Raw genomic sequence first — 23,138 nt, forward strand, 5'->3', positions numbered from 1 at the left:
GCACAGTTCAAGTCCATTCTGGTCAGCCCAGAGCCCAGCCAAGCTGTAGCGAACCCCCTTGCTCAAGTTCTGTCTCTCTCTCAGTCTGAGCTCCTTGGTCAGACTCCAGGGGAGAGCCCGACTCCTTCCAGCAACCAACTTTGATCCCCCACCTCACACCTCCCCCATCTTTGTTCTCGAGCTGGGGGATGTTGCTCATTTTCCCTGTTATGGATTTCCCCACCTCACCTCCCTCTGGGTCTTTGGATGCTAGGCAACAATGTCTTGGTGATGGGTTTTGCCGTTGTCTTCACATTGGGGCTAGCCTCAGCCAGTCTTTTCCCAATGACCCATTTAATCTCAACCAGGTAGCAGTCACACCCATTGTGACGGGTTGGGGATCACAGAAACCCCCTTGGAGCTGCCACCTGGTGTGCCAAGGCTACTTCTGCCCCTGCTTTCCTGCCTTTTCCAGCCTGGGACTCCCGAATCCTGTCTGCTTTGAGTCAGACCCGCTGATCGGCTGCAAACTCAGACCCTGGTCTGAGCCACGTCCACTAACAGCCGTAGGCCTCCTGGAGGCAGCTCAGGAAGTGCTCTTGCCTTTGACACCCAGGTGCCCAACTCCCAGTGGGGTTCAAACCCTGAATAAATCCATTAAACCCTGTGTAAAGCTTATACAGGGTAAACTCAGAAATAGTTCGCCCTCTATAACACTGATAGAGAGAGATGCACAGCTGTTTGCCCCCCTTCTCCCCCCCCCCAGGTACTAACACGTACTCGAGGTAACTTAATAAGTAAAAAGTGATTTTAATAAGTACCGAAAGTAGGATTTAAGTGATTCTAAGTAGTTACAGACAGAACAAAGTGAATTACTAAGCAAAATAAAATAAAACACGCACGTCTATGTCTAATCAAACTCAACACAGATATAAAAACCTCAGTAGTGCCAGTCTTTCTTTTACAGGCTGTAGAACTCCTAGCCTGGGTCCAGCAATCGCTCACACCCCCTATTGTCTTTGTCCTTTGTTCAGTCTCTCTCAGGTATGTCCTTGGGGGGTGGAGAGCCTCTCTCTTTAGCCAACTGAAGACAAAACGGAGGGGTCTTCCAAGGATTTAAATAGACTTTCTCCCCTGGATGGTTACTCCTTCCCATTCCCTGTGTAGCATCATGTTACCCTGGAGTTTTGGGATCACATGGGCAAGTCACATGTCCATGGACCCTAACCAGTCCAGCCATTCGCATTCCTGGCCAAGCTCCGATGTGGATTGGGCTCTGCACCTCCTATTGTCTGTTAAGTTCTTGCACTTAACTTGCACATTCTTTTCTCCAGACATGATCCCATGCTCTTACCAAGGCTATGTATAAACCCAGCAAACATAAAACCAATATTCATAACTTCAACTACAACAATGATATTTGCATACAAACAGGAGGAATAGATTCAGTAGATCATAACTTTTACAGAGATATGTTACATGGCACATGTAGCACAAAACATATTCCAGTTACATCATATATACATTTATAAGCATCTCCCCATAAAGTTTCATTAGGGACACCGTCACACCCATGTCTCTTAGCCTGCCCTGAGAGCAAGCAGTCCTGTGTCTCCCACTGGTATCAATGCAACATTTAGGGGTCATGTAAATAATACAGAACATTCCCACTTCGTGATACACCTGTCTGGTCAGACTGAGCGCTCCATGGGTAGGGACCAGTCTGTGCTCTTTCTCTGAAGAGATCCTAGCGCCACAGGGCCCTGATCCTGACAAAGCCTCTTGGCACTGCTGTGCTGTAAACAAATAATACCAGTAATGGACTGACAATATACAAGGACTTGCACCAAAGCTGTCCAACCTTTACCGAGACCCTTTCCACAGCATTCACCGTGGGGAGGGATACAAGGGTAGGAATATCTCACACACACACACACACACACACACACACACACACACCCTCCAGAGTTTGTCCAGCTGTACATGGAGATGCGTTGGAGTGGCTGCACTGGGCTGGTGCCCAGGAGAGGCTACACCAGGCCTGGGGGTAGTGGCTGCTTGTGGCCAGGTGGTATTAGCGCACATGGCCACGGTAAAGGGGCTGACCTGGGAGGGAACCTGTCACGGATACAGGGTTACCTGCACCTCTGGCCCCTCTCTGGGCTCTCTGAGTGAAACTTTCCAGTGTCAGGGCAGTGTCATGGTAAACTGTATGTTACTGTTCAGCCACTAGGTGGTGCTATGTGCATCAGACCTTATATAAGCTAACCTCCGCCTGGCCGGGCAGAGCGTTAAAGGATCTTGTGGCAGGCACATCTGTGGTGTCTCTCTGAGCTGGAGGCTCTGTAGCCAGGCCAGATCTGGTACTGGAGCCTGACCTGCTGGTAGCAGCCCTGGAACCTGCCATCTCAAAGGGGTACATGACAGGCCTTGTCTCTGTGTTTCCATGTGTATATATATCTCCCCATTGAAGTTTCCACTCCATGCATCTGACGAAGTGGGTTCCAGCCCACGAAAGCTTATGCCCAAATAAATTTGTTAGTCTTTAAGGTGCCACAGGACTCCTCGTTGTTTTTGCTGAAACAGACTAACACAGCTACCCCTCTCAAACTTGTTTAATAGTGAGGGTAATTAACTATTGGAACCATTTACCCAGGGTCGTGGTGGATTTTCCATCACTGACAAATTTCAAATCAAGAGCGGATGATTTAAAAAAAAAAATCTGCTCTAGTTCGAGCAGGAATTATTGTGGGGCAGGTCTCTGGCCTGTGTTCCAGGAGTCCAGACAAGCTGATCACAACAGTCCCTTCTGGCCTTGGAACCTGTGAAAACAATGATCAAATCCACGTCACAACTGAGACTGACTCCATAAGACGGTGGGTTAACAATGATGTTGGTTTGGGTCATCAACTCATTAAATCATCCAGTTAATACAGGGGATGATCAGATCCTGTGGCTAACCTAAGGAAGCACTGTTTTCCTTTCATCCTGCAGCAGGAGATGGGAGAAGTGGCTGTTGTGATTTAAGGAAATCCTGTTTAGACACCAGAGACACTGGAACCGGGGTGGGTGGGGGTGGCGGAGGCTAGCACCCCCTCAAGAGCAGTATTATGAGACTGGGGAAGTATTACGAGACTGATCTAGTTTTTGCCCCCATGCTTTGTTCCGCTCAGGCTGGGTGAGGCTCCGTGGCTGTGGCACGTGATAGTCTAGTCTCCTGTGGGCTGCAATAGTTTGGTTTAATTTTTGGTGCTGGGTTTGATGTGAGGGTGCTGGGTGTGTTGGTGGCCTGTGATATAGAGGAGGTCTGGACTGGATGATCTCATCGTCCCTTCTGGCCTAAAACTCTAAATTTAGCTGGTGTAGGACATACCTGTCATTTTGGGTTTAGGATAAGGCCTTCCTGATGCTGTGAACCGCATGATCAACACTCATCCAGAGAACCGAGCTCCCGCCATTCCTCTGACTCCGTTTCTTTCACCAATAATGTCACGGAACATGGTTACTGGTTAGGAATCGGCTTTCTTGGAGCCTTTTATCCAGCTGGGACAATGTGATGTTTTAGGACAGGGTTTGACACATGTTCTTACTCCTTCCACTCATCAATGGTGGTCAGTTCATAAATTACAGGACTAAGAACCAGGAAACATTCATTGATTATATGCAATTACAGGTGTTAATCAGAGCTGAACAAAGGTTTTCATTCAAAAATATCTTGAGGAAATTTGGCCAATTTACAAAAAGAGATTTTGTGTGTGAAAACATTTGGATTTTCTTGAGATTTTTTTTTTTTTTTGCATTATTACAAAATTTTCAACTAAACCTTTTATTTGGGGGGAGGGGTCCTCTGATGTATTGTGTATTGAGTTCTGTTCTAGTCTATGTAGCGTCTTACACAACACATCACTCAGGATTTCTTCTGCTTTGCCAATTTTGAGCCCTCAGCTTAGTCAAATCGAAGGATTTTCAAAACTGAAAATATTAATTTTGGAAAATTCCAAGTTTTGAAAAGAATAAAAAAATGGAAAATATTTAAAAAACGAAAAATTAGTCCATTTCAGAAAAACAACAGAACAAAAAAAGTCTGACCAGTGAGAGATGCTATGCCCCCCCCCCATGCCATATCTCAGGAACATAATGTGATTGGGGAGTAGACCCAGAAGAAAGGGTGGAGCTGCCCAGTGAAAGAGGAGGTGAAAGTGAAGATCGGGGCCTCAGTACCAGGCTGATAAAATGACACTAGGCCCTGCTCATAGTCCAGATACACCCCGATCTTCCCGGGGCTCCAAGTCAGGGGCAGGAGGGTATCCGGGGAAGTGCAAGCCTGGTAATGGCTCCCACACTGATCCATGGCCCAGATCCTCTCCTCAGGAGCAAAGCTGATCCAGCCCTTCCTCCTGACAGACTCTCCGGCCACCCCCACAGCCCAGGCCCTCCCACCCCTGACGTCTACCTCCCAGGAGTGTCTCCCCGAGGTGAACCCTTCCAAACCCAGCACGCAGGTTTCACTGTCAAATCTCTTGGGGTTGTCAGTCACGTCCTGCTGCAGGCCCCTCCATTTCACAGATCGCCCATTCTCAGAGACCACGAGGCTGGGATGAGCCGTATCCGGATCCAGAATCACGTTCACTGCAGAGATGGGGCAGAGCATCAGGGGCAGAGCCCAGCCCATCGGGGCTGTTTCCCATCCTCCCCCCAGCTCTGTCTTGGCTAGGACACTCTCTGATTTCCAGCCTCTATCGCCCGGGAACCTGCTTCTCTGCCTGTCACTGCAGCTCTCCTCCCAGGCACTAGAGGCAAATAGCTCCCCTGAAAGAGCTGGAGATGCCTCTAGCTCCCATTGGGCCTGTCTGTAACCTCTACAGAGGCCCCTGTGAGGAGAGAGCTCAGGTGTTACACACACGGACGTCATTTCAAACCATTACAAGAACTCAGTGGTCACCTACCACAAAATCTGTGCTGTGGGGCCGCTACCACGTCTCCACAGCTAAGACCACAACTGAGTCTCCAATCTACGCCTGAGCTGGGAGCCTCTATTCTAACACCCACAGAGTCATATCACACTCAAATTTGGTAGATTTGGTCTGGGTCTGAGGTAGAATTTTTCTACCAAATTTGAACTGAATTGGCCAAAGGGCTACTGATTGACAACTCCGTAAAAACAGAGATTTCACCAGAGTCCAAAAAGCATTAAGACAATTACCCGCAGCCAGTTAAGGTAATTTACACAGTTTCCTAGATCCCTTCTAGTTCATGAAGTCAATTAACAACAACATAACACATGAGAATTCACCACACGTGTCCAGCAAAACCCCAACTCTGACCCACAATTACAAACTCCTGTAAGCGCCTACCCCCCTGAACTGACAGCGGGTAAGTTCCCAGACTTAGGAGCACTCTGAGTTATCGCAGTTACACTGGAGCGCTGGTGACTCCATAGTTAAGTGTGAGCATTGTGACGAATCTGGCATTTTCATTGACCATACTGCTTTCCCTGTGACTTCTGGCATGTGTGCATCTGCTGGGCAGCAGAGTGGTGCAGGGAGGAGGGGGGCTGACATTAACATACAAGCTTCACTTACCTGCATTTTTTCTGACTTTACTCCAGCCTGAAATCAAACACACCAAGAGGTGAGCACTTCCCGGAGCACGGACTGCTGGCATAGGACAGTGTCATATGGGGGGGGGGGGGGGTAAGGGGACACATGGCACTTACCAAGTTCAGCCAGGGATTTCCCTGCAAACAGAGAGACATGGGTGTGCAGTCAGTTCTACAACAGCTCCTGGGTTAGGGAATGTGCCTTTAAAGGACCACTTTGCCCCCTCCACTGTGCTCTCTGCTGGCTTCTTTCTGCCCAGGTCTCCTGGCCTGAGCTCCATCCTCATAGATCTCTCCATGGATCACACCCCCCTTCTTGACATCTGACCCTTGCTGGGTTCCCATGCCCTGCCCTAGCTGGGCTCACCTGTGGTGTAGTGTCCACACTCCCCGTGTGCCTAGAAGCTTGGTGAGGGGCTAGGCCCTGATAACGTGGAAGTGAGGGTTTAATGCGCTAAACCTTGGCTCTGGATGCTGGATGCAGAAAAGAGCCACGAAAATTATTTGAGGGCTGGAAAAAATGCCTGACAGCGAGAGTCTGACTTATAATAATGGGATTATTCACACACTTAAAGTTACACCTGTATCTAGCTGAATTGGGGCCCTGATCGCTCTGGGCCTCAGTTCCCTGAGTGGAAAATGGGATAAGAAAGGGTTACTCACCTTGTACAGTAACTGCAGTGCTTCGAGACGTGTGTTGCTCCACTCTCTGTGTATTCACACCCCTGCGCCTCTCATTGGAGATTTTAGGCAGCCGTTTCTGTTCGGCCCACACATAGGCTCTCCCCGTCCCATGCATTAGGTCACTACAGCACTGTGCAGACAAACTGCCCCCAGTTCCTTCTCTACACAGAGCTCATAGGTAAGAGCTCCAAAACAGAGGGGAAGGAGGGCAAGTAGTGGAGCACCCACAGGGGGATACATCTCAAAGAACCACAGTTACGGCACAAGGTGAGTAACCCTTTCTTCTTCTTTCAGTGGGTCTCTATGGGTGCTCCACTCTCGGCAACGCTGCAGCAGTGCCCTGAATGGAGGGGTGGGCTTTCAGAGTCGAGTCTAGTACTGAGCATCAGACACTGGAATAAAATATAGCAGCGGATGCAGGGGTGCCGGAACAGGGGGATCAAGGGGTCAGCCCTCCCCCCACTTTTTGCCAGCTGTAAGATCAAGTGACGGGAAGGGGGAGAGGCATGAGCAGCAGGTGGGATCTTGCGGGGAAGGAGGGACAATGCTGGGTTTGGGGGAAGGGTTGGTGTGAGGTCAGGGGTTTGGGGAGAAGAGGTGGCATGAGCACAGGGAGAAGGGGCAGGGGCGGGGCCTCAGGGGGCGGCATGGCACATGGGGTGCAGCCACAATGGGTCAGACCAAAGGTCAATCCAGCCCAGTAGCCCGTCCTCTGACAGTGGCCAATGGCAGGTGACCCAAAGGGAATGAACAGACAGGTTATCATCAAGTGATCCATCCCCTGTCACCCAATCCCAGCTTCGGGCAAATAGAGGCTAGGGACACCATCCCTGCCCGTCCTGGCTAATAGTCATTGATGGACCTGTCCTCCATGAATCTATCTAGCTCCCTTTTGAACCCCGTTATAATATTGGCCTTCACAACACCCTCTGGCAAGGAGTTCCACAGGTTGACAGTGTATTGCATGAAAAAATACTTTGTGTTTGTTTTAAACCTGCTGCCTGTTAATTTCATTTGGTGGCCCCTTGTTCTTGTGTTATGAGAAGGAGTAAATAACACTTCCTTATTTACTTTCTCCACCCCACTCATGATTTTATAGACCTCTATCATATCCCCCCTTAGTCGTATCTTTTCCAAGCTGAAAAGTCTCAGTCTTATTAATCTCTCCTCATACGAAAGCCATTCTATGTGGTGGTGAGTGCACCAGTTCCAGAGTTTCACTGCCTTGGTACAAAGGGAAGGTGAGCTTGCTCTTCTCTAGTGATTTATGTAAAACATACATGCAATGTTGCCTATAATCTTTATATGCTTGCCCCGATCAGTGGTAAGACATGTGAACAAGCTTTCCTGACTGCTCTGAGTTCCAGTAAGTACATATGCAATGTGGATTCGAAGGGGAACCATTTGCCTTGAATAGCATGGGTGACCAGTTGGGCTCCCCATCCCAATAGGTATGCGTCTGTTGTCATTATTAACATTGGGGGTGGTTGAGTGAAGGGCACTCCTGAGCAGACATTGTGAGACTCTTTCCACAAGTCAAGGGAGTTTTTGAATGTTGAGGGCATCAATAGAAGTTTGTTTAAGCTGTGTGTGCTTGGTATGTATCCTGTACTGAACCACCACTGAAGGCAGTACATGTGGAGTCTCACGTGATTTATTACGAAGATGCCTGCCACCAAGCGTCCCAGTAGTTGAAGACCATTTCTGACCAAGGTCTGAGGGTTGGCCTGTCCGTTAGAGATCAAGTTATCTATGGTGTTGAACCTGCATAACGGGAGGAAGGCTTTGGCCTCTGCTCCATCGAGGTAGGCCTCTATGAATTCCAGACGTTATACTGGAGTTAATATGGTCTTTTGGATGTCTACTTATAGAGCCAGTTGGAGGAATAGGTCCATAGTCTTTTGTGGGGGAGTCAAAGCATCATCAAAGGAGCATGCCTTGAGCAGGCAATCATCTAGATACAGGAATATTATCACTCTTTGTTTACGAAGGAGCACCACAACCATAGAAAGGACCTTTGAGAACACTCTGGGTGCAGACAATGAAAGTGGTCTTGTCTCAGAGTGAATACTAGAAACCTTCTGTGGTTCACGATATGGAAGTAAGCATCTTGTAGGTCAAGGGTCGAGAACCAGTTTCCATGGTCCAGAGATGGGATTATTGCTGACAAAGTAACCTTCTTGAAGCGCTGTAGCTTTACAAATCTGTCGAGTGATCTTAGATCCAGAACGTGTCTCCAATCACTATTGTTTTTCAGTATCAGTATTTTTATTTTTTAATTTATTTTATTTTATCTGGAAGTACTTGGAGTTGAAGCCCTTCCCTCTGTGTTGAGTAGGAACTATAGCACCTCGGTTCAGAAGATAGCTTGTTTCCTGATGTAAAAGCTACTCATGAGAAGGGTTCCTGAGGAGGGTCGGGGGGAGGGGTAGGCAGGAGTGAGGGCGGTAAAATGGATCAAATATCCTGTGGAGATGATCTCCAAAACCCACTTGATCCCAGTTTTGATTAAAAAGAGTAAGGCCGCTGCCAAAGTAGTGGTGATGTTTGGGTTTTTGCAGCAAATTAAAATGGGGGTGGTAACTCGGGGCCTCAAATAACACATCAAAATTCATGCATAGATGCAGATGGCTGTGATGTTGATGATTGTGGAGCAGTTGATCTTCGCTTTTGTAGTCATTGTGTTTGCTGTTGGGGTTCATAATGCTCTGGGGGGGAGAAAATTGATCAGGCCGGGATCTCTGTGTCATCTGTGATTTATTATATCTTCTTTTTTGTGCCGGTGCATAAATTCTCAGTGAATGCAAAATGGCTCTAGAGTCTTTTAGTATGTGGAGGGATTCATCCATTTTCTCTGCAAATGATTTGGATCCTTCCAATGGAAGGTCCTCCACAGTAGACTGGACTTCCCTTGGAAAGCCAGAAAGGTGAAGCCAGGAAGCCCTCTGCATGCCCACTGCTGTTGAGATGAAGCAAGCAGCTGTGTCAGCAGTGTTTAGAGAGGGGCCTGCAACAATGTCCTTGCAAGAACCTGACCCTCAGTAGTGATCACCTGAAACTGCTGGGAGATGGTCAATGAAGGCATTTAATGTAGAATAACTGATATGGTTGTATTTTGCCATAAGAGCTTGGTAATTAGTCATCTTAAATTGCAGGGTCACCTAAGAATATGATTTTCAAGTTGTTTTAAGTTCTTGTCACAGGGTGTTGATTTAGCACGGTGCTGTCTGCCACGTTCATTTACAGCATCGATGACAAGGGAGTTTGGGAATGGGTGGGAAATAAAAAATCCGAGTCTTTAGAGGGAACATAATATTTTTAAAAAGAACAGGAGTACTTGTGGCACCTTAGAGACTAACAAATTTATTAGAGCATAAGCTTTCGTGGACTACAGCCCACTTCTTCGGATGCATACCATCCAAAGAAGTGGGCTGTAGTCCACGAAAGCTTATGCTCTAATAAATGTGTTAGTCTCTAAGGTGCCACAAGTACTCCTGTTCTTTTTGCGGATACAGACTAACACGGCTGCTACTCTGAAACCTGTCATAATATTTTTATCCGCTCTCTTGCATGTGGGATGTACTATGCCACATAGTCTTTGCTGGGTCTGTCAATGTCTCGTTAATAGTGAGTGCAATACAGGCTGATGATGAAGTGTGTAGGATGTCAAGCAGCTTGTGTTGCAACAGCTTGACTTCTTCCAGTGGAATTTGTAGAGAATCCACTTCTCTCTTGATGAAGTCTTGAAATGGTTTGAAGTCATTTGCCAAAGTTGGTGGGGGAGGCATAACAGCTTCATCAGGAGAGGATGAAGAGATGTTAGTCACTGGAGTAATCCCTTTGTCTAATCTCACTGCCTGTTCCTGAAAGTTCTTCTCCCATGGATCAGGAGATCCAGACAGAGAAGCAGTAAGAAATTGCCTTTTCCTAAGGGCAACAGTAGTGGGAGTCTTTTGCACTCTGATAAATGGCCAGTGGTGTTGTTCTGGTCGTCTGCAGAGCTGAAGTACTCGGTATCGAGGGTCTAGAGCACTCTATCGGAGATGAGCTAGAGGAGCTGTTTCTCTCTCTACCACCCCTTTCCCCCCATGGTACCGAACTCCCATAGCCTGTGCCCTTTGGGTTTTTAGGCTTACTGGTGGTACCAGTACCCGAGGAGCCAGTCATCTCGTGGGTATCCAGTTGTAGATCAGTCAGTACCAAGGTGGTTGATCTTGTTGGGGATCATGTCTTTGGGGTAGATTCTCTACCCAATGACGTGTAGCCTGCTTTTTTGTGGCTTTTTGAGAGGAATCCAAAAGTTTCCTCTTCAAAGCTGCCATAGAGTGTTGAGCCGAGGAAGTAGATGGATTCGGCCACTTTGGAGACTGTTGTATGGGGGGGGTCCCAGGGCCAGGGTCAGAGGCTGATTCGAGTGAACTTTCCATCATTAGTAGTCATAGTTTTAGTTCAAGGTTATTCCTAGCCCTTGATTTTAATGTCAGGCAGAAAGTACACTTTTACGGCATGTGTGACTCTCCAAGACAGCGAATGCAGTGGGAATGTACATCACTGCCTGGAATTGCTTCTCGGCAGGAGAAGCAACACTTAAATCTGGAAGAGCCAGGCGTACCTTGTCCAGGTTTCACTTCCCCAGAGGGAGGAGACAAGAAAGAACTAAGGACAGGGAGTTCGCTAGTCTTATAACAAAATAAAGAGGGGGGATTATTTTATTGTTCTTTTTTTTTTAAAAGGAAACAGAAGGGGAGTATTAACACTAACTGACTGAAACGCAATGAATGAACACTAATAACTCGAAACAGAAAGTAAAATACAGATGAGGTATTCTCAAATCGGAGGCTGCTGAGGCTCCTTCTCAGGTCAAGGCGGTTGAGAAGGAGCTGAGAGCAGTTTCTCCGTGCAACGCTCTATAGCCCTACTGCAGGGCACGAGACAGGGACAGCGTCTGTGGGGGCTGAACGGACACGGCTCCTAAAATCTCTGATCTGAGGCGTAGGGGACACGAATACACCTGCAGTGGAGCATGCACAGGGACACTACTCCAAGAAGAATGATACTTCCTTCCTCCCACCCTTTGTCTTATCTATTTAGCCCTTCAGGCCTTGTGCCATGTGTCTCTGCACCGTCGAGCTCAACAGGGCCTTCAGTTCTATTGTAACATCACCCATAATAATAATAATAATAATGTAATTCTGCTCACCTCATGAAAGGGCAAGCCGGAGAGATTAGAAAATGAGGAGAGGTGCAGAGATCTTCCTTCCTGCTGACAGAGTCAAGGACGTGTTGAACTAGATTTGATTCTTTGCAACTAGCTGTGTAACCCACTGGCGATGTTAGTTAAAAGTCCCCTGTGGGTCAATCCACAGAGAATACAAGTTGTTACAGCCCCTAGCAGTGGTGAACTGCACCTTTCAGAGGATCTGGCCTGAGCCAGTTGGAACCCGTTGTCATGACGCACAGGCTCACGTCAGGCAGTGCTGACTGTGGGGTACTGGAGACTGTGTTAAGATGACGAGCTATCGTCTTAAGTGTGAGGGGCTCCTGGTCCTGCTGAAGGCTGGGGGGGCTCTGTAGGGAAGTGTCAGTGGGTGATCTGGGGCTTAAGAACATAGGAACAGCCAGACCAGTGGGCCAGCTAGTCCAGTGTCCTGTCTTCCAACAGGGGTCAGTGCCAGAGGCTTTAGTGGGAATGAACAGAACAGGTCAAGTATCCAGTGACCCATCCCCGTCCAGTCCCAGCTTCTGGCAGTCAGAGGTTTAGGGACTCCCAGAGCATGGGGTTGAATCCCTGACCATCTTGGCCACGGATGGACCTGTCCTCCAGGAACTGATCTAGCTCTTTTGTGACCCCAGTTATATTTTTGGCCTTCACAACATCCCATGGCAACAAGTTCCACAGGTTGACTCTGTATTGTTCGAAGAAGTACTTCCTTTTGTTTGGGTTAAACCTGCTGTCTAATCATTTACCTGGTAACCCCTGGTTCTTGTGTTTTGGGAAAGGGTAAATAACACTTCCCTAATCACTGTCTCTAAACCACTTTTATAGAATTCTATCATATGCCCCCTTACTCATCTCTTTTCTAAACTGAACAGACCCAGTTTTTTTAATCTCTCCTCATATGAAAGCTGTTCTATACCCTTAATCATTTTTGTTGTCCTTTTCTGTACTTTTTCCAATCTAATATATTTTTTGAGCTGGGATGACCAGAACTGCACGCAGTATTCAAGATGTGGGCGTACCAGTGATTTATATAGTGGCATTATAATATTTTCTGTCTTATTACCTATCCCTTTCTTAGTTGTTCCTAACATTGTTCACTTTTTTGAGTGCATCTGCACATTAAGTGGATGTTTTCAGAGAACTATTCACAATGACTCCAAGATCTCTTTCTTGAGTGGTAACAGCTAATACAAACTCCACCATTTTGTATGTAGTTAGGATTATACTTTCCAATGTCATTACTTTGCATTTATCAATACTGAATTTCATCTGTGAATTTCAGCCCATTTTGTGAGATCTCTTTGTAACTCTTTGCAGGGAGCTTTGGATTTAACTCTCTTGAGTAATTTTGTATAATCTGCAAACGTTGTCACTTCACTGTTTACCACATCTCCAGCAGCCGGTGTGCAAAGAGCCAGCCTAGACAAGGAGGGGAAGAGTTGTGCTCCTCTGCCTTCAACTCACAGACTTTACGGCCAGAAGGGACCATCATGATCATCTAGTCTGACCTCCTGCACAACGCAGGCCACGGAACCTCACCCACCCACTCCTGTAATAGACCCAGAACCGCTGGCTGAGTTACCGACATCCTCAAATCATGATTTTAAAGATTGCAGGTCACAGAGACTCCACCATTTACACTAGTTTAAACCTGCAAGGGATCCATGCCCCATGCTGCAGAGGAAAGCAAACAAAAAAGAAAAAAACAGGGTCTCTGCCAATCTGATAGAGGAGAAAAGTCCTTTCTGACCTCAAATATGGTGTCTCTCTGTTTTTGGTGTTGTAGTAATTGGGCCTGCAAATTTACCCTAATTATGAGCTCAACTGTGAGACAGGAGTGAAAGCTCACAAAATGTCACAATAACGTATAACAGTGAATGTGGAGGGGAAAAGGGGAGTGAGACTGAATTAATCCAAACAAAAATCCCTCCTGCTATAACTCAAAGACTGTGTTAAGATCATGCCTGGTAAACAAGAGAAATATGGGATCAGAAATCAGTGAAACAAAATTTGTCAGAAATTAGGCCTAATTGGTGGACAAAATAATGAGCGGACGGACTATTCCACCCCATACTCCATTTTGGGTTCTTCAAAAAGATTTTGGCGGGAATACGTTTGAACAGACGCAGGGTACTGCTATTCCGTCTGACTGAAAGAAGGGGGAGGAGTGAGCTTCGCTGTCATGGCTGCCACTCCTCCCTCCCCTGGAACCCCAGGTCTTCTTCAGCCTAATCCTGAGAGATGCCCTGACCAGACCAGGCCAGAGAGAGGGACCCAGAAGGCAATGCCACTTCCGCCAGCTCTGGCTGACTCCTGAATACCACCGGCAATGTGATGTCTGCCCCAGCCAATGTGTCTTTTTCCTTCTCTTCCCTGTTGCTCTCCTTTTTCTTTATAAGAAGAATCTGGCTTAGCTGGCTAAAAAAAACGTATTTTGCAGCACTGCTGTGATCCTGCGACCAGAGAGGCAGATAAAAGCTATGCCCCAAACAGCCCAACGCTGGTGTGATTTTTCCAGAGTGGCTGATCAAACTATGGGCTGGGTTGCATTTCTCCGCAGTGAGGCTGCCAGCGAGAGTCAGCACCAGAACAGAAGCTGCATTTTCTCTCTTTGCTACTCTTCTTTCTCCCTGTTGGGAAGAGGTGCCAGCATCAAAAGAAAGGAGCATCACACGCTGGACAGAGGCAAAGGTGGGACAACTGGGGTGACAACTCTGCAGCCAGGGAGAGAAGGAACTGACTCCCTCCCGGGGTCACACCCCATATTAATCAAAAACTTCTTTTATTGTGAATGATGATTTACAGTTTAATATTTTCCTAAGTGAGTATTTGATGTTACTGTCTAGTCTATCATCACTCCACACTTTCTAGTATAGTATTGTTCCTGCCAAATTTTGGGGGGTTTTCTTCATTAAGTTTAAAATATAAGATTAACTCCATGGTGCTGGTTTGCCTCTGCCTCTCCTCATGGTAGGCATAGCCTAGCCAAGCCATGGGTCATTGCCCAGTTCAAACTTCTACTTCTCTACTAACGTCTTCTCCTTTCTCCAAAAAGGAGACTTATTCCCATCTTTAACACCGTCTAAGAGACTCTCAGCCATGGTCGGGGTCTGGGGAGGGGCAGGTTCCTTCTAAACTCTTTCACTGAAGGCAAAGGGAACAGGGGATGTCATTAAAACAAAAGTCTTGTGCAAGACTTTACATTTCAAATGCTTTACCTGTTTTTCCTTCTTTTCTGTATTTTTAATGAGAGGTTAAAAGATTTGTAATGGTGTGTTTGCCATGGTACAAAGCAGGCTGAGGTCTCTGGATACAAACCCCCAAGGTGTCTAACTCTGTTTAATATTGGACAGTGACATGTTGTGTTGTCGTCGTCTTTAACTGTTTGTTCCATGTAAATTACTACAACCATGTCGGGGTTCTGGATTCCATGCAATTATGTCATGTTACGTGACAAGCACACATGCACTTGCTGGAAGCGTGCAGCTAACTTCTCTGGGTATGTGCTGGGGGCGTAACACTCATCAGCAGGAACTCAGACACGGAAGTTCCCACTTCAGTCCCCCGGGTGTTGGCCAGAAGGGCAGTTATCACATTCATGGGGGCTTATCCAGTGTTCGTATTGATTGGGACAGAGAAAGTACATAATCGACTGGTGCATGGGTCACAGGTTCCCCCTGTCCCGTTCCACAGAGGACAGGAGCTGTTACAGCCCCAGCCAGAGAGCCTGGCTCTGCGAATTGGCTCACAGGGGGGCCTGTAACACACTCACCAGTGGGTCACATCCACAAGCCTGTTTTTTAATTTGTTATTAATAATAACGATAGTAGTAACAATAGACACTCACGTATCTCTTTCTTCAGTTCAGCTTGCTGAGTGTCTAGAGGGGGAGAAGATTGCAGTGTCACGTTTACAGGGATCTCACTCCTGTTCATGAATGTCACTGGGCTGTAATTCCTAAGGCCCGGTGCACGGATAGCATTTGTAGCTATGGCGGTTGGGGGGGGTGATGTTTTACCCAAATAGTTATAGTGGTACAACCCCCTAGTGTGGATGCAATTACACTGGGACAAAGGTGCCTCATACCATTATAGCGTCTCCCCCTCCCCAATGGCAGTAGCTCTACTGGGGTAAGCGCCTTCATCCCGCTATAACTGCATCCACACCAGCAACCTGTGCTGCTTTCTTTCCATATCCTGGTGGGGTCACAGCGACACCGTGTTTGGATGTAGACAAGGACTAAGATTAAGGGGGTGGACGGTGCCATCCCCCATAGCCCTACATGCTGTCAGTGCCCTTTGGCTCTAACTAGCCTCACCAACCCCCAGGGAGCCCCATAAGTCTTGCTGGATGTGGGAGGGACCTTGATGAATAGCTCCTGCTCGTTGCCTGCAAGCAGGCCTGTTCGATACACGGACATTAGCAGGTAGCTTGGGCAATGGATGAGCTGCGGAGCTGGGTCTCGGGAGACTTGGGCTCTATTCCCAGCTCTGCCACTGACTTGCAGAGTATCCTTGGGCAAGTCATGTCCCTGCTTTGTGCCTCAGTTTCCCCCTGCTCTTCATGTGCCTGCCCTAATTAGATTATAAACTCATTGGGGCCAGGACTGTCTCCCCATAGGTGTGTGGGGTGCTCACAGGTGCGAGTGTGATACAAGTGACTATACAGATCCATGCCCAGTTTTCCGGGTCTCGTTCCTGCTTCAGACGGAGTGATCCCGACACTCACTGAGCACCTAGGGTCAGGTTCATTCTATTCTACAGTGAGACCCAAAGGAGTGACTCTACATCTGGCGCTTCTCAGGTCACACCCAGAGTCATGGCTCATCCAGGATCCCCACCCCAGGGTGAGTTCAGCTCCTCTCTGCCATTGCTCACTCCCTCTCCCGCCGGCCCTCTCACTGATGTCCCCCAAATCTCTCTTCCTGGCACAGGACAGAAGCCCCCCGACAACCTTCTCTGAATTCAGGAGACCCTCGCTCCGGTTCCACAGCATCCCTTCCCCTCGGCCACCCTACCTTTCGCTCTGTGCTGCTTCCAGAAGCAGTAACTGGCCAAGAGGCTGAGAAAAACCACACCAGCCAGGGTCACCGAGAGAGCCAGCTGGCAGGGAGAGGTCCTTGGGAGGAACACATCTGCAAGGCAAAGTTGCATTGATTTGAACCCAGACAGAGTGGATGTGGCAGCAGCAGGAGTGAGGGGAGCCTGCAGCATCCTGCAGTGGTCTGGGAGGATCTCACAGGCATCTTTGGTCAGGCTTTTGAGAGATGAGAAGTGGCTCCTCCCATGAGGCTGACGGGAGCCCAAGCTTTGGCCTGGTCACTGAACTTGGCTAGGCCCTGGCTACACTGCAGATAGGCCGTCTGCTGTGAGAGCTTCTGTTCTGCTGGGGCCGAGCACGCTGGCCGTGCTGGGCTTGGACCTGCTCACGTCTGGCCTTAGGGGTGGGCCGCCTGGGAGACTGCCCAGGGCACTGTCAGAGGAGCTCGCTGCCAGCCAGCACGAGAGCACAGCAAACTCCCAGAGGCACCGTGTGAGGGGCACCAGATTTCTCCTGCTTCCTCCTGGCAGAGGAAGGTGGTGGAGCCGCGATGCACAGATACTGCTTGTGCCCCCTACATTCTTCCGTGCCCCCTAGGGGGCTGTGTGGGAGGGGGCAGAGCAAGGAACAGTGCCAGGGCCCCCTGCATCCAGGTCACTTTCCCCATCTGGGCTGTGCTGTGGGGCATCAGGAGCTGCTGCTCTCTGCTCTCCCCATACCCAGCCCAGGGGAGGAAGGTGACTTGGATGCAGGGAGCCCTGACATTACTCCTCGCTCCCCCCTCACAGCCCCCCAGGGGGCACGAGGAGCAATGCGAGCGAGGAGTTGGAGAGGGGAGCGAGCAGCAATGCCAGCTGCCCCTTGCATCCAGGTCACTTTCCCCACCTGCGTGCATGAAGGGAGTGCAGGGGCTAAGAAAGAAGGGATGCAAAAGGGGGCTGGGGAGAAGGGGGTGCAGGGGTTGGAGCACAGGTGTGTTGCTGAGGTTAGGGGTGAAGGGGGTACAGTGCAGGGGTTGGGGTGCAGGATGGGAGTGCAGGGCTTAGCTGCAGAGGGGGTTCAGAAAGGTTTAGCAGGGAATGTGGAATAGGAGAAGAGAAGGGGTGCAGAAGGTGGTTGGGGACAAGGGGCGCAAGAGAGTTAGGGGAGAAGGCGGCACAGTGCAGGGGTTGGGGTGCAGGAGGGGAGTACAGGGGGATAGGGAAGAAGGGGTGCAGTAGGGAGTTGGGCAGAAGGGCTGCAGGGGTTAGGGACACAGGATGGGGTTCAGAGGTTGGGGAAAGGGGGAAAGGGCAGGGATTAGAAGAGAAGGGTTCAGAAGGGTTTAGGGGAGAAGGGGCACAGGGAGATGGGGAGAAGGGGGAGCAGGAGGGGTTGGGGAGATGGGGTTTTTCATTAGTATTGTTATTGTGTATTTTACAAATAGTTTCACACACACACACACACACACACACGTCTCAGATTAGAAGTGTGAAATCCCACTCAGTTTGATCAGTGAGCACCACCTCTCAGCTACTCGGCACTAGCACAAGATGGGTCCATCTCCCCCCGTCTGCCTGGTTCCCTCCTTCCCTTACTCTAGTCTTGGAGCATGCAGAAACCGAAGTAAGGGCAGCAACACACCCTCTGCCATGCCTCCCTTATTACTGCGCTGCTGCTGTCGGGGGCACTGCCGTCAGAACTGGGCACCCCAGCCAGCACCCGCTGCTCTCTGGCTGGCCAGCCAGGGCTACATTCTGAGCCCCAGAACCTCGTTCAATACAAATTAAGCACTGGGAAGAGGCAGTGGGACCCTGGGGCTGTGGGGAGCCGGGAGAGCCTGTGAAGGCCAGGGGCAATGGGAGGGCAGCCACAGGGGTTGGGGCAATAGGGGGTCACTGCATCCATAGGGGCCAGAGTGCCAAAATACAAGGTCACCCAGGGTGCCATTTTCCCAAAGGCTGGCCCTGGACCTGCTATGTGCATCGTTGCTGTTCTCTCTTGGCCGAGACGGGGGTTGAGGACAGAGCAGGACAGGTTCTGGTTCGAAGCGTCTCTTATAACAGCAGCAGTGTGAGTATCAAACAGCCGGTCAGCCTGCTGGGATATTTTCTCCATCACTGGTGCTAGTCGCTGCCCGCTGAGGTCTCTCCACAGCACTTGGGGCTTCGGATACCATCCGGCCGATTCACACACCACGTGGATCCCTCCATCCTGATATCCATCGACAGAAAGGTGAGGGGTGGAGCCCAGGCCTGGAGGGGAATGGAGTGAACCTGTGTCATTGCTATACCCTGGGCCCACCAGAGAACTGCTCTGGTGCAGACTGGAGTGTGGGCCTGTGGCAGTGGGAGTCCCAGCGATGTAGCAGTGTCCTCCCTCACCATGAGGTTACACATACAGATCTACCACATCTCACACAAAGCGCCCGTCACTCCCTGTGGCCGCACGGACCTCACGGTATCCATCCCACAGTTCATAGACACGGCGCTACCTAGAGTTTTTCCATCAGCTCCCGGAAGCAGAGGCCTCAGGGAGATTTCCACAAACTCTCTCAGTGCCCAAGGAAATTGTGGGAGAAGGGGTCACACTCCCTGGGATGAGCAGCCGCATCTGGGGCATGTCCCCTGGAGTTCAGGGGAAACAGGTGGGGCCTGATCCTTGCTCAGACAGATGCCCCAGCAGCTGAGGGGTGGAGAAGCTGGACATGGAGCTGCTTACTCCAGTGGGTATGAGGAGTTGGCAGGCAGGTGCATCAATCCCATTAACAGCAGGCCTCGTTCCCTAGCGCTCCGGTGCCTTTCCTGTGAGAGGTGACTAGTCTGAGCACACCGGAACTGTGGGGGTGGGGGTGAGACACACCATTGACCAGTGCTCACTGGTGCTGGGAAGGGCAAACAACAGCCCGTGCTACTGACCAGCCACCTCCAGTTCCAACGCAGCTTCTTCGTAAAAGGTGGGTGATTGGAAGAGGCAGCCGTAAGTCCCTTCATCAGAGGGGGTGATGTTGTGTATCCTCAAGGAGACAGTCCCATTCGCAATACCGTCCTTCAGTAGCTTCGTCCTGCTTCGATACGGTGCGGTCTGCTGGCCAGCCTGATCTCTCCCATCCCGATAGAGATGGACAACTGCAGACAACGTGGATCGGAACCAGCGCACCTCCATGCTCTCGGCGCTCATGCTGGGGGAGAGGTGACAGGGTAACAGAGCATCTTCTCCCACAAGGGCCCTGATGGGGCGATCGGGTCCAATCACCTTGAAACTCACTGTAGAAGGAACCAGGAGAAAAGAAGCTGTAGCCAAAGCGGAACTAGGAATACATCATGGCGATGGAAATGGGAATTTACTGTAATATTTTTATCAGCAATGTGTGTCTCCCTGTCAGCCTCTGCATTGTTGTCCCCTGAATGCACAATGGTTCCATTGCCTCTCCAGGCAGATGGAAGGCATGGGGTGTCTGAAATATGTTGCCTCCTGGTTCCAGACCAGAATAATTAAAATGAACTGAATACAACCTGCACCTGTGAATGCAGGACCAGCCTGGAAGAGAAAAAGGAAGAGCCGGGACTGGGACATCATCACGTAATGGCTGGGGAGCCAATGCAGGTTGGCTATATGAACTCAGCATGGTTTGGCAGCAGGAGAACAAGGGATGAGGGGTGTCAGGGAGCCTGTGTTAAGAACAGTGTTCACAGACACACAGGGCCTTTCATTCAGGACTCAGAGACCAAGGGACAGAGAGAGAGAGAGCCCAGATGGATCCACACCAGCTTGGCTTGGCAGAGCCCTGGCTTCAGTCTCTATGAGCCTTGTTTTAACCTCTGCCCCTCTGTGCTAACCTAAGGATTTCCCAACACTGTCTCCCAGTTGAGTAATAAACCCTATTCTGTAGTCACTGGGCAGAGCTCACCATGAGAAACAGGAGAGCTAGAGCCCAGAGGCCGGTCTCAGAGGCACTGAGGCCAGGTGGCCTATCCTCTTGGAAAATGTGACCCCTTGAGGGCCTGGCATGCTGAAGGGGTCACTCCCAAGAGACTTTTCAAAGGCAGGGCAGAGCACAGACATAGTGACAGTCATATCAATGGAAGGAATGTGATGCTGTGAGCCCTGAGAGGCTGGGGACTGAGCGTGGGACTAGAAGCCACGAACACCTGCATCCTGTTCCCAGCTCTGCCACTGACTCGGAGTGGCCTTGGCCCGTCATAGACAGATGGATTCTGGCCTCTGGCAGAGTAAAGGGGGTTGGGCAATTCCCCCTCTGCAGGAGTGGCTCAGGGCTGGCATACTTGACCGTATCCTCAGAGCACCAAAGTGTGTCACATGGTGTGGCTGGAGCACTTGGCGTTCTGCCAATAGCAGGGCTGCAGAGCAGCTGTGGAGGTTGCTGCAAGCTAGAGCAACCCTAGGGGTGCTCTAATGGACACTGGGGGCTGTTGCAATCCCTGGAACAGCCCAGGATCCAGGAGATGCAAAGGTGGCTAAAAGCCAGGCTCTCTCCTGGGCTGCACCTCCCGAGAGGCAGAATTTCATTTTTAGATTTGGCACAATATCTCCTTAAGGGCTAATTACATCTCGTAGGTGATCTTCTTACTGAGACCTTTACTACACTCTTAGGGAAACATTTTAAAATGCTCCTTCTCCTAGAAATCAACTCCTCTTTTCTTGTCATTTTTTTCTGGCTTCCTATATCATATAAAGTGTTTGTCATTATTGTGCTCTACATTCCCCCTGCTTTCAGCCAGGTCTCAGAGTCAGGCGAAGCACTCAGAGGGACTGTAACTGATCATCTTAGCAGAATCACTGCTGGTTGAAATTTTTTCATCAAAACATTTTTTGACCAAATGTGGCTTTTTCAACAAAGTGAAAATTTTCAATTTCAGTCAAAAATTTCCCTTCTTGTTGAAAAACCATAAATAAAAAAAATTGCTTGAAAACTGAAATATTTTCAATAAAAAATACATTCTCAGTAAGTATTTTTGTTTTACTTCCCAATTTTTGGTGGAAAAAAAAACCTAAAAAGAATTGGTAGGAAATTTTGAAGAACAGTTTAAATTTCCCCCTCCCCCCCCCACCCATCACCAATAATTGGCCTTTTCAAACCACTTCTAATCAAACCTGATTCCGCCAGGTTTCCTCTTTTTTAATTTTTGCCATTTGAAAATCATCTTTGTAACTTTACGTAAATTCTCCCAGAGTTTGGAAGAGTGTGACCAAAGCCCTGCTGTGCCTTGGAGCTACTCCTTGTTTTCCCGCCCTCCCCACCTAGCCCCCACGCTCCCCCCAAGCTAGTCTGCCCTTTTCTTCTCGGCACCAGAGCTGAAATCTTGGCCCCACTGGCGCCGGTGGGAGGATTATTACCACGTGTTACCCCGTATCTCCACTACCCAGCTCTCCCCCACGTGGTGAACACTCAGACTCATCCTTGGCCCCCGTAACTCTCCACTGTGTTTCTGGACAGAGGTTTCTAGTTGCTAAGGGCAGGGCCAGGATATGGGCACAGTTTCTAGTTGTTGGGGGCCATTCTACGGAACTGACTGTCCCAGCAAGCAGGACCCAGCTATATATCCCCTCTGCCCCTAGGAGCAGGACACGTCCCACTGAACCAGGAATCAATCAGCCTCAGGGGGACATTTCTGGGCACAGCCACCACATGCTACCCAATGGGGACTTGCTGTGGGGGCCTCTTGTAGGCCACAAGACCCATTTATTGCCCAATGCTCCCTGGCTTCTCTGCCCACCAGCTGCCACCTTTGCTGCTCTGCTCATAATCCCCGAGTTCCCTCAGACAGAGCTCAGGCTGGGGGCCTAGCTTTCCCCAGCACAGCCGCTGGCTCCTGTGGGAGAGAGACTAGGCCCTAAAGCCCCAGGAATCCTACCTGAGTCCAGCCGCTGAACGTGGAGAGAAAGGAGGGAAATGGTGAAGGCAAGCAGCGGCAGTGACCTCACGGAGCCAGGGGACATCGGGGAATCCTCCATCTCCCTGATGTCCAGACGACCACACAAGCCCTGGGCGAGCGAGTCGGTGAGCGAGACCTGCGATCCAGGACATGAGAGTGGTAAATGGGCAGAGCTGGTGCAACCATGCTGACCCCACTGGGCGCTGGAGTGCGACAAGCCCACATTCAGGCCAGACCTTTCAGAGGGGCCCAGCACCTGCCGCTGAGGCCAGATTTTCCAACGGGCTCAGTGCGCCAGGCGCACAGAAAGTGCTGAGTTCTGCTAACAGTCTGGCCCAAACCCAGGCCAGCTCCAGCACTGGCACAGGAATAAACTCGCTCTTAAAGGAACGATTTCTAGATAGGTCCCAGAACGACTGGCTGAAAGCTCCTGACCCCCGGCCTGCACGTGCCCTCAGCCCAGGGAACTCCGTGCTGGTTCGGAACTGCAGCCCTGAGCTACAAAGAGGGCTTGGGGGGTGGCGGGGGTCTTTCTTAAACCACACACATGGCAGCCCCCTCTGCCACTCCTTATGGCAGGGGGCCCTGCTGCCACCCAGCTGCAGCTCATAGGGGGAGGAGTTGTTCTCCCAGCCTCCATCCCTGCCCATCTGGGAAGGGGACTCCAGACTGCCAAAAGGGGAGTCCCCGGGTCTCCCCCATTTGCCGCCACTTGCTGCTGAGGAGGAAGTGGCCGGAC

General features: G+C 49.8%; 1 protein-coding gene across 1 annotated transcript; it reads right to left on the reverse strand.

Annotated features, from left to right (window-relative positions):
* Positions 1-769: 769 nt before the first annotated feature.
* On the reverse strand, positions 770-22,624 carry LOC135978140 (butyrophilin subfamily 1 member A1-like). The gene is made up of 8 exons (XM_065579191.1): positions 22,379-22,624; positions 19,421-19,768; positions 18,441-18,757; positions 16,501-16,585; positions 15,331-15,363; positions 5,696-5,716; positions 5,562-5,588; positions 770-4,608 (listed from the first exon to the last, which is right to left on the reverse strand). The coding sequence occupies exons 1-8, from the start codon at positions 22,476-22,478 to the stop codon at positions 4,106-4,108; spliced, it is 1,434 nt and encodes a 477-aa protein (XP_065435263.1). The 5' UTR covers positions 22,479-22,624; the 3' UTR covers positions 770-4,105.
* Between the last annotated feature and the right edge of the window lie 514 nt (positions 22,625-23,138).

This window comes from Chrysemys picta, unplaced genomic scaffold (genome assembly GCF_011386835.1).
Source record: "Chrysemys picta bellii isolate R12L10 unplaced genomic scaffold, ASM1138683v2 scaf141, whole genome shotgun sequence".
NCBI lineage: Eukaryota > Metazoa > Chordata > Testudines > Emydidae > Chrysemys > Chrysemys picta.

What these genes read in the sequence shown, in the direction of transcription:
- LOC135978140 (XM_065579191.1), bottom strand. Translation starts at nt 22,478, where the DNA reads ATGGAGGATTCCCCGATGTCCCCTGGCTCCGTGAGGTCACTGCCGCTG. An exon ending in GTTGGAACTGGAGGTGGCTG is followed by an intron (nt 18,758 to 19,420) that starts GTCAGTAGCACG and finishes ATTCCCCTCCAG; the next exon opens with GCCTGGGCTCCACCCCTCAC. An exon ending in GAAGCAGCACAGAGCGAAAG is followed by an intron (nt 15,364 to 16,500) that starts GTAGGGTGGCCG and finishes CTCCCCCTCTAG; the next exon opens with ACACTCAGCAAGCTGAACTG.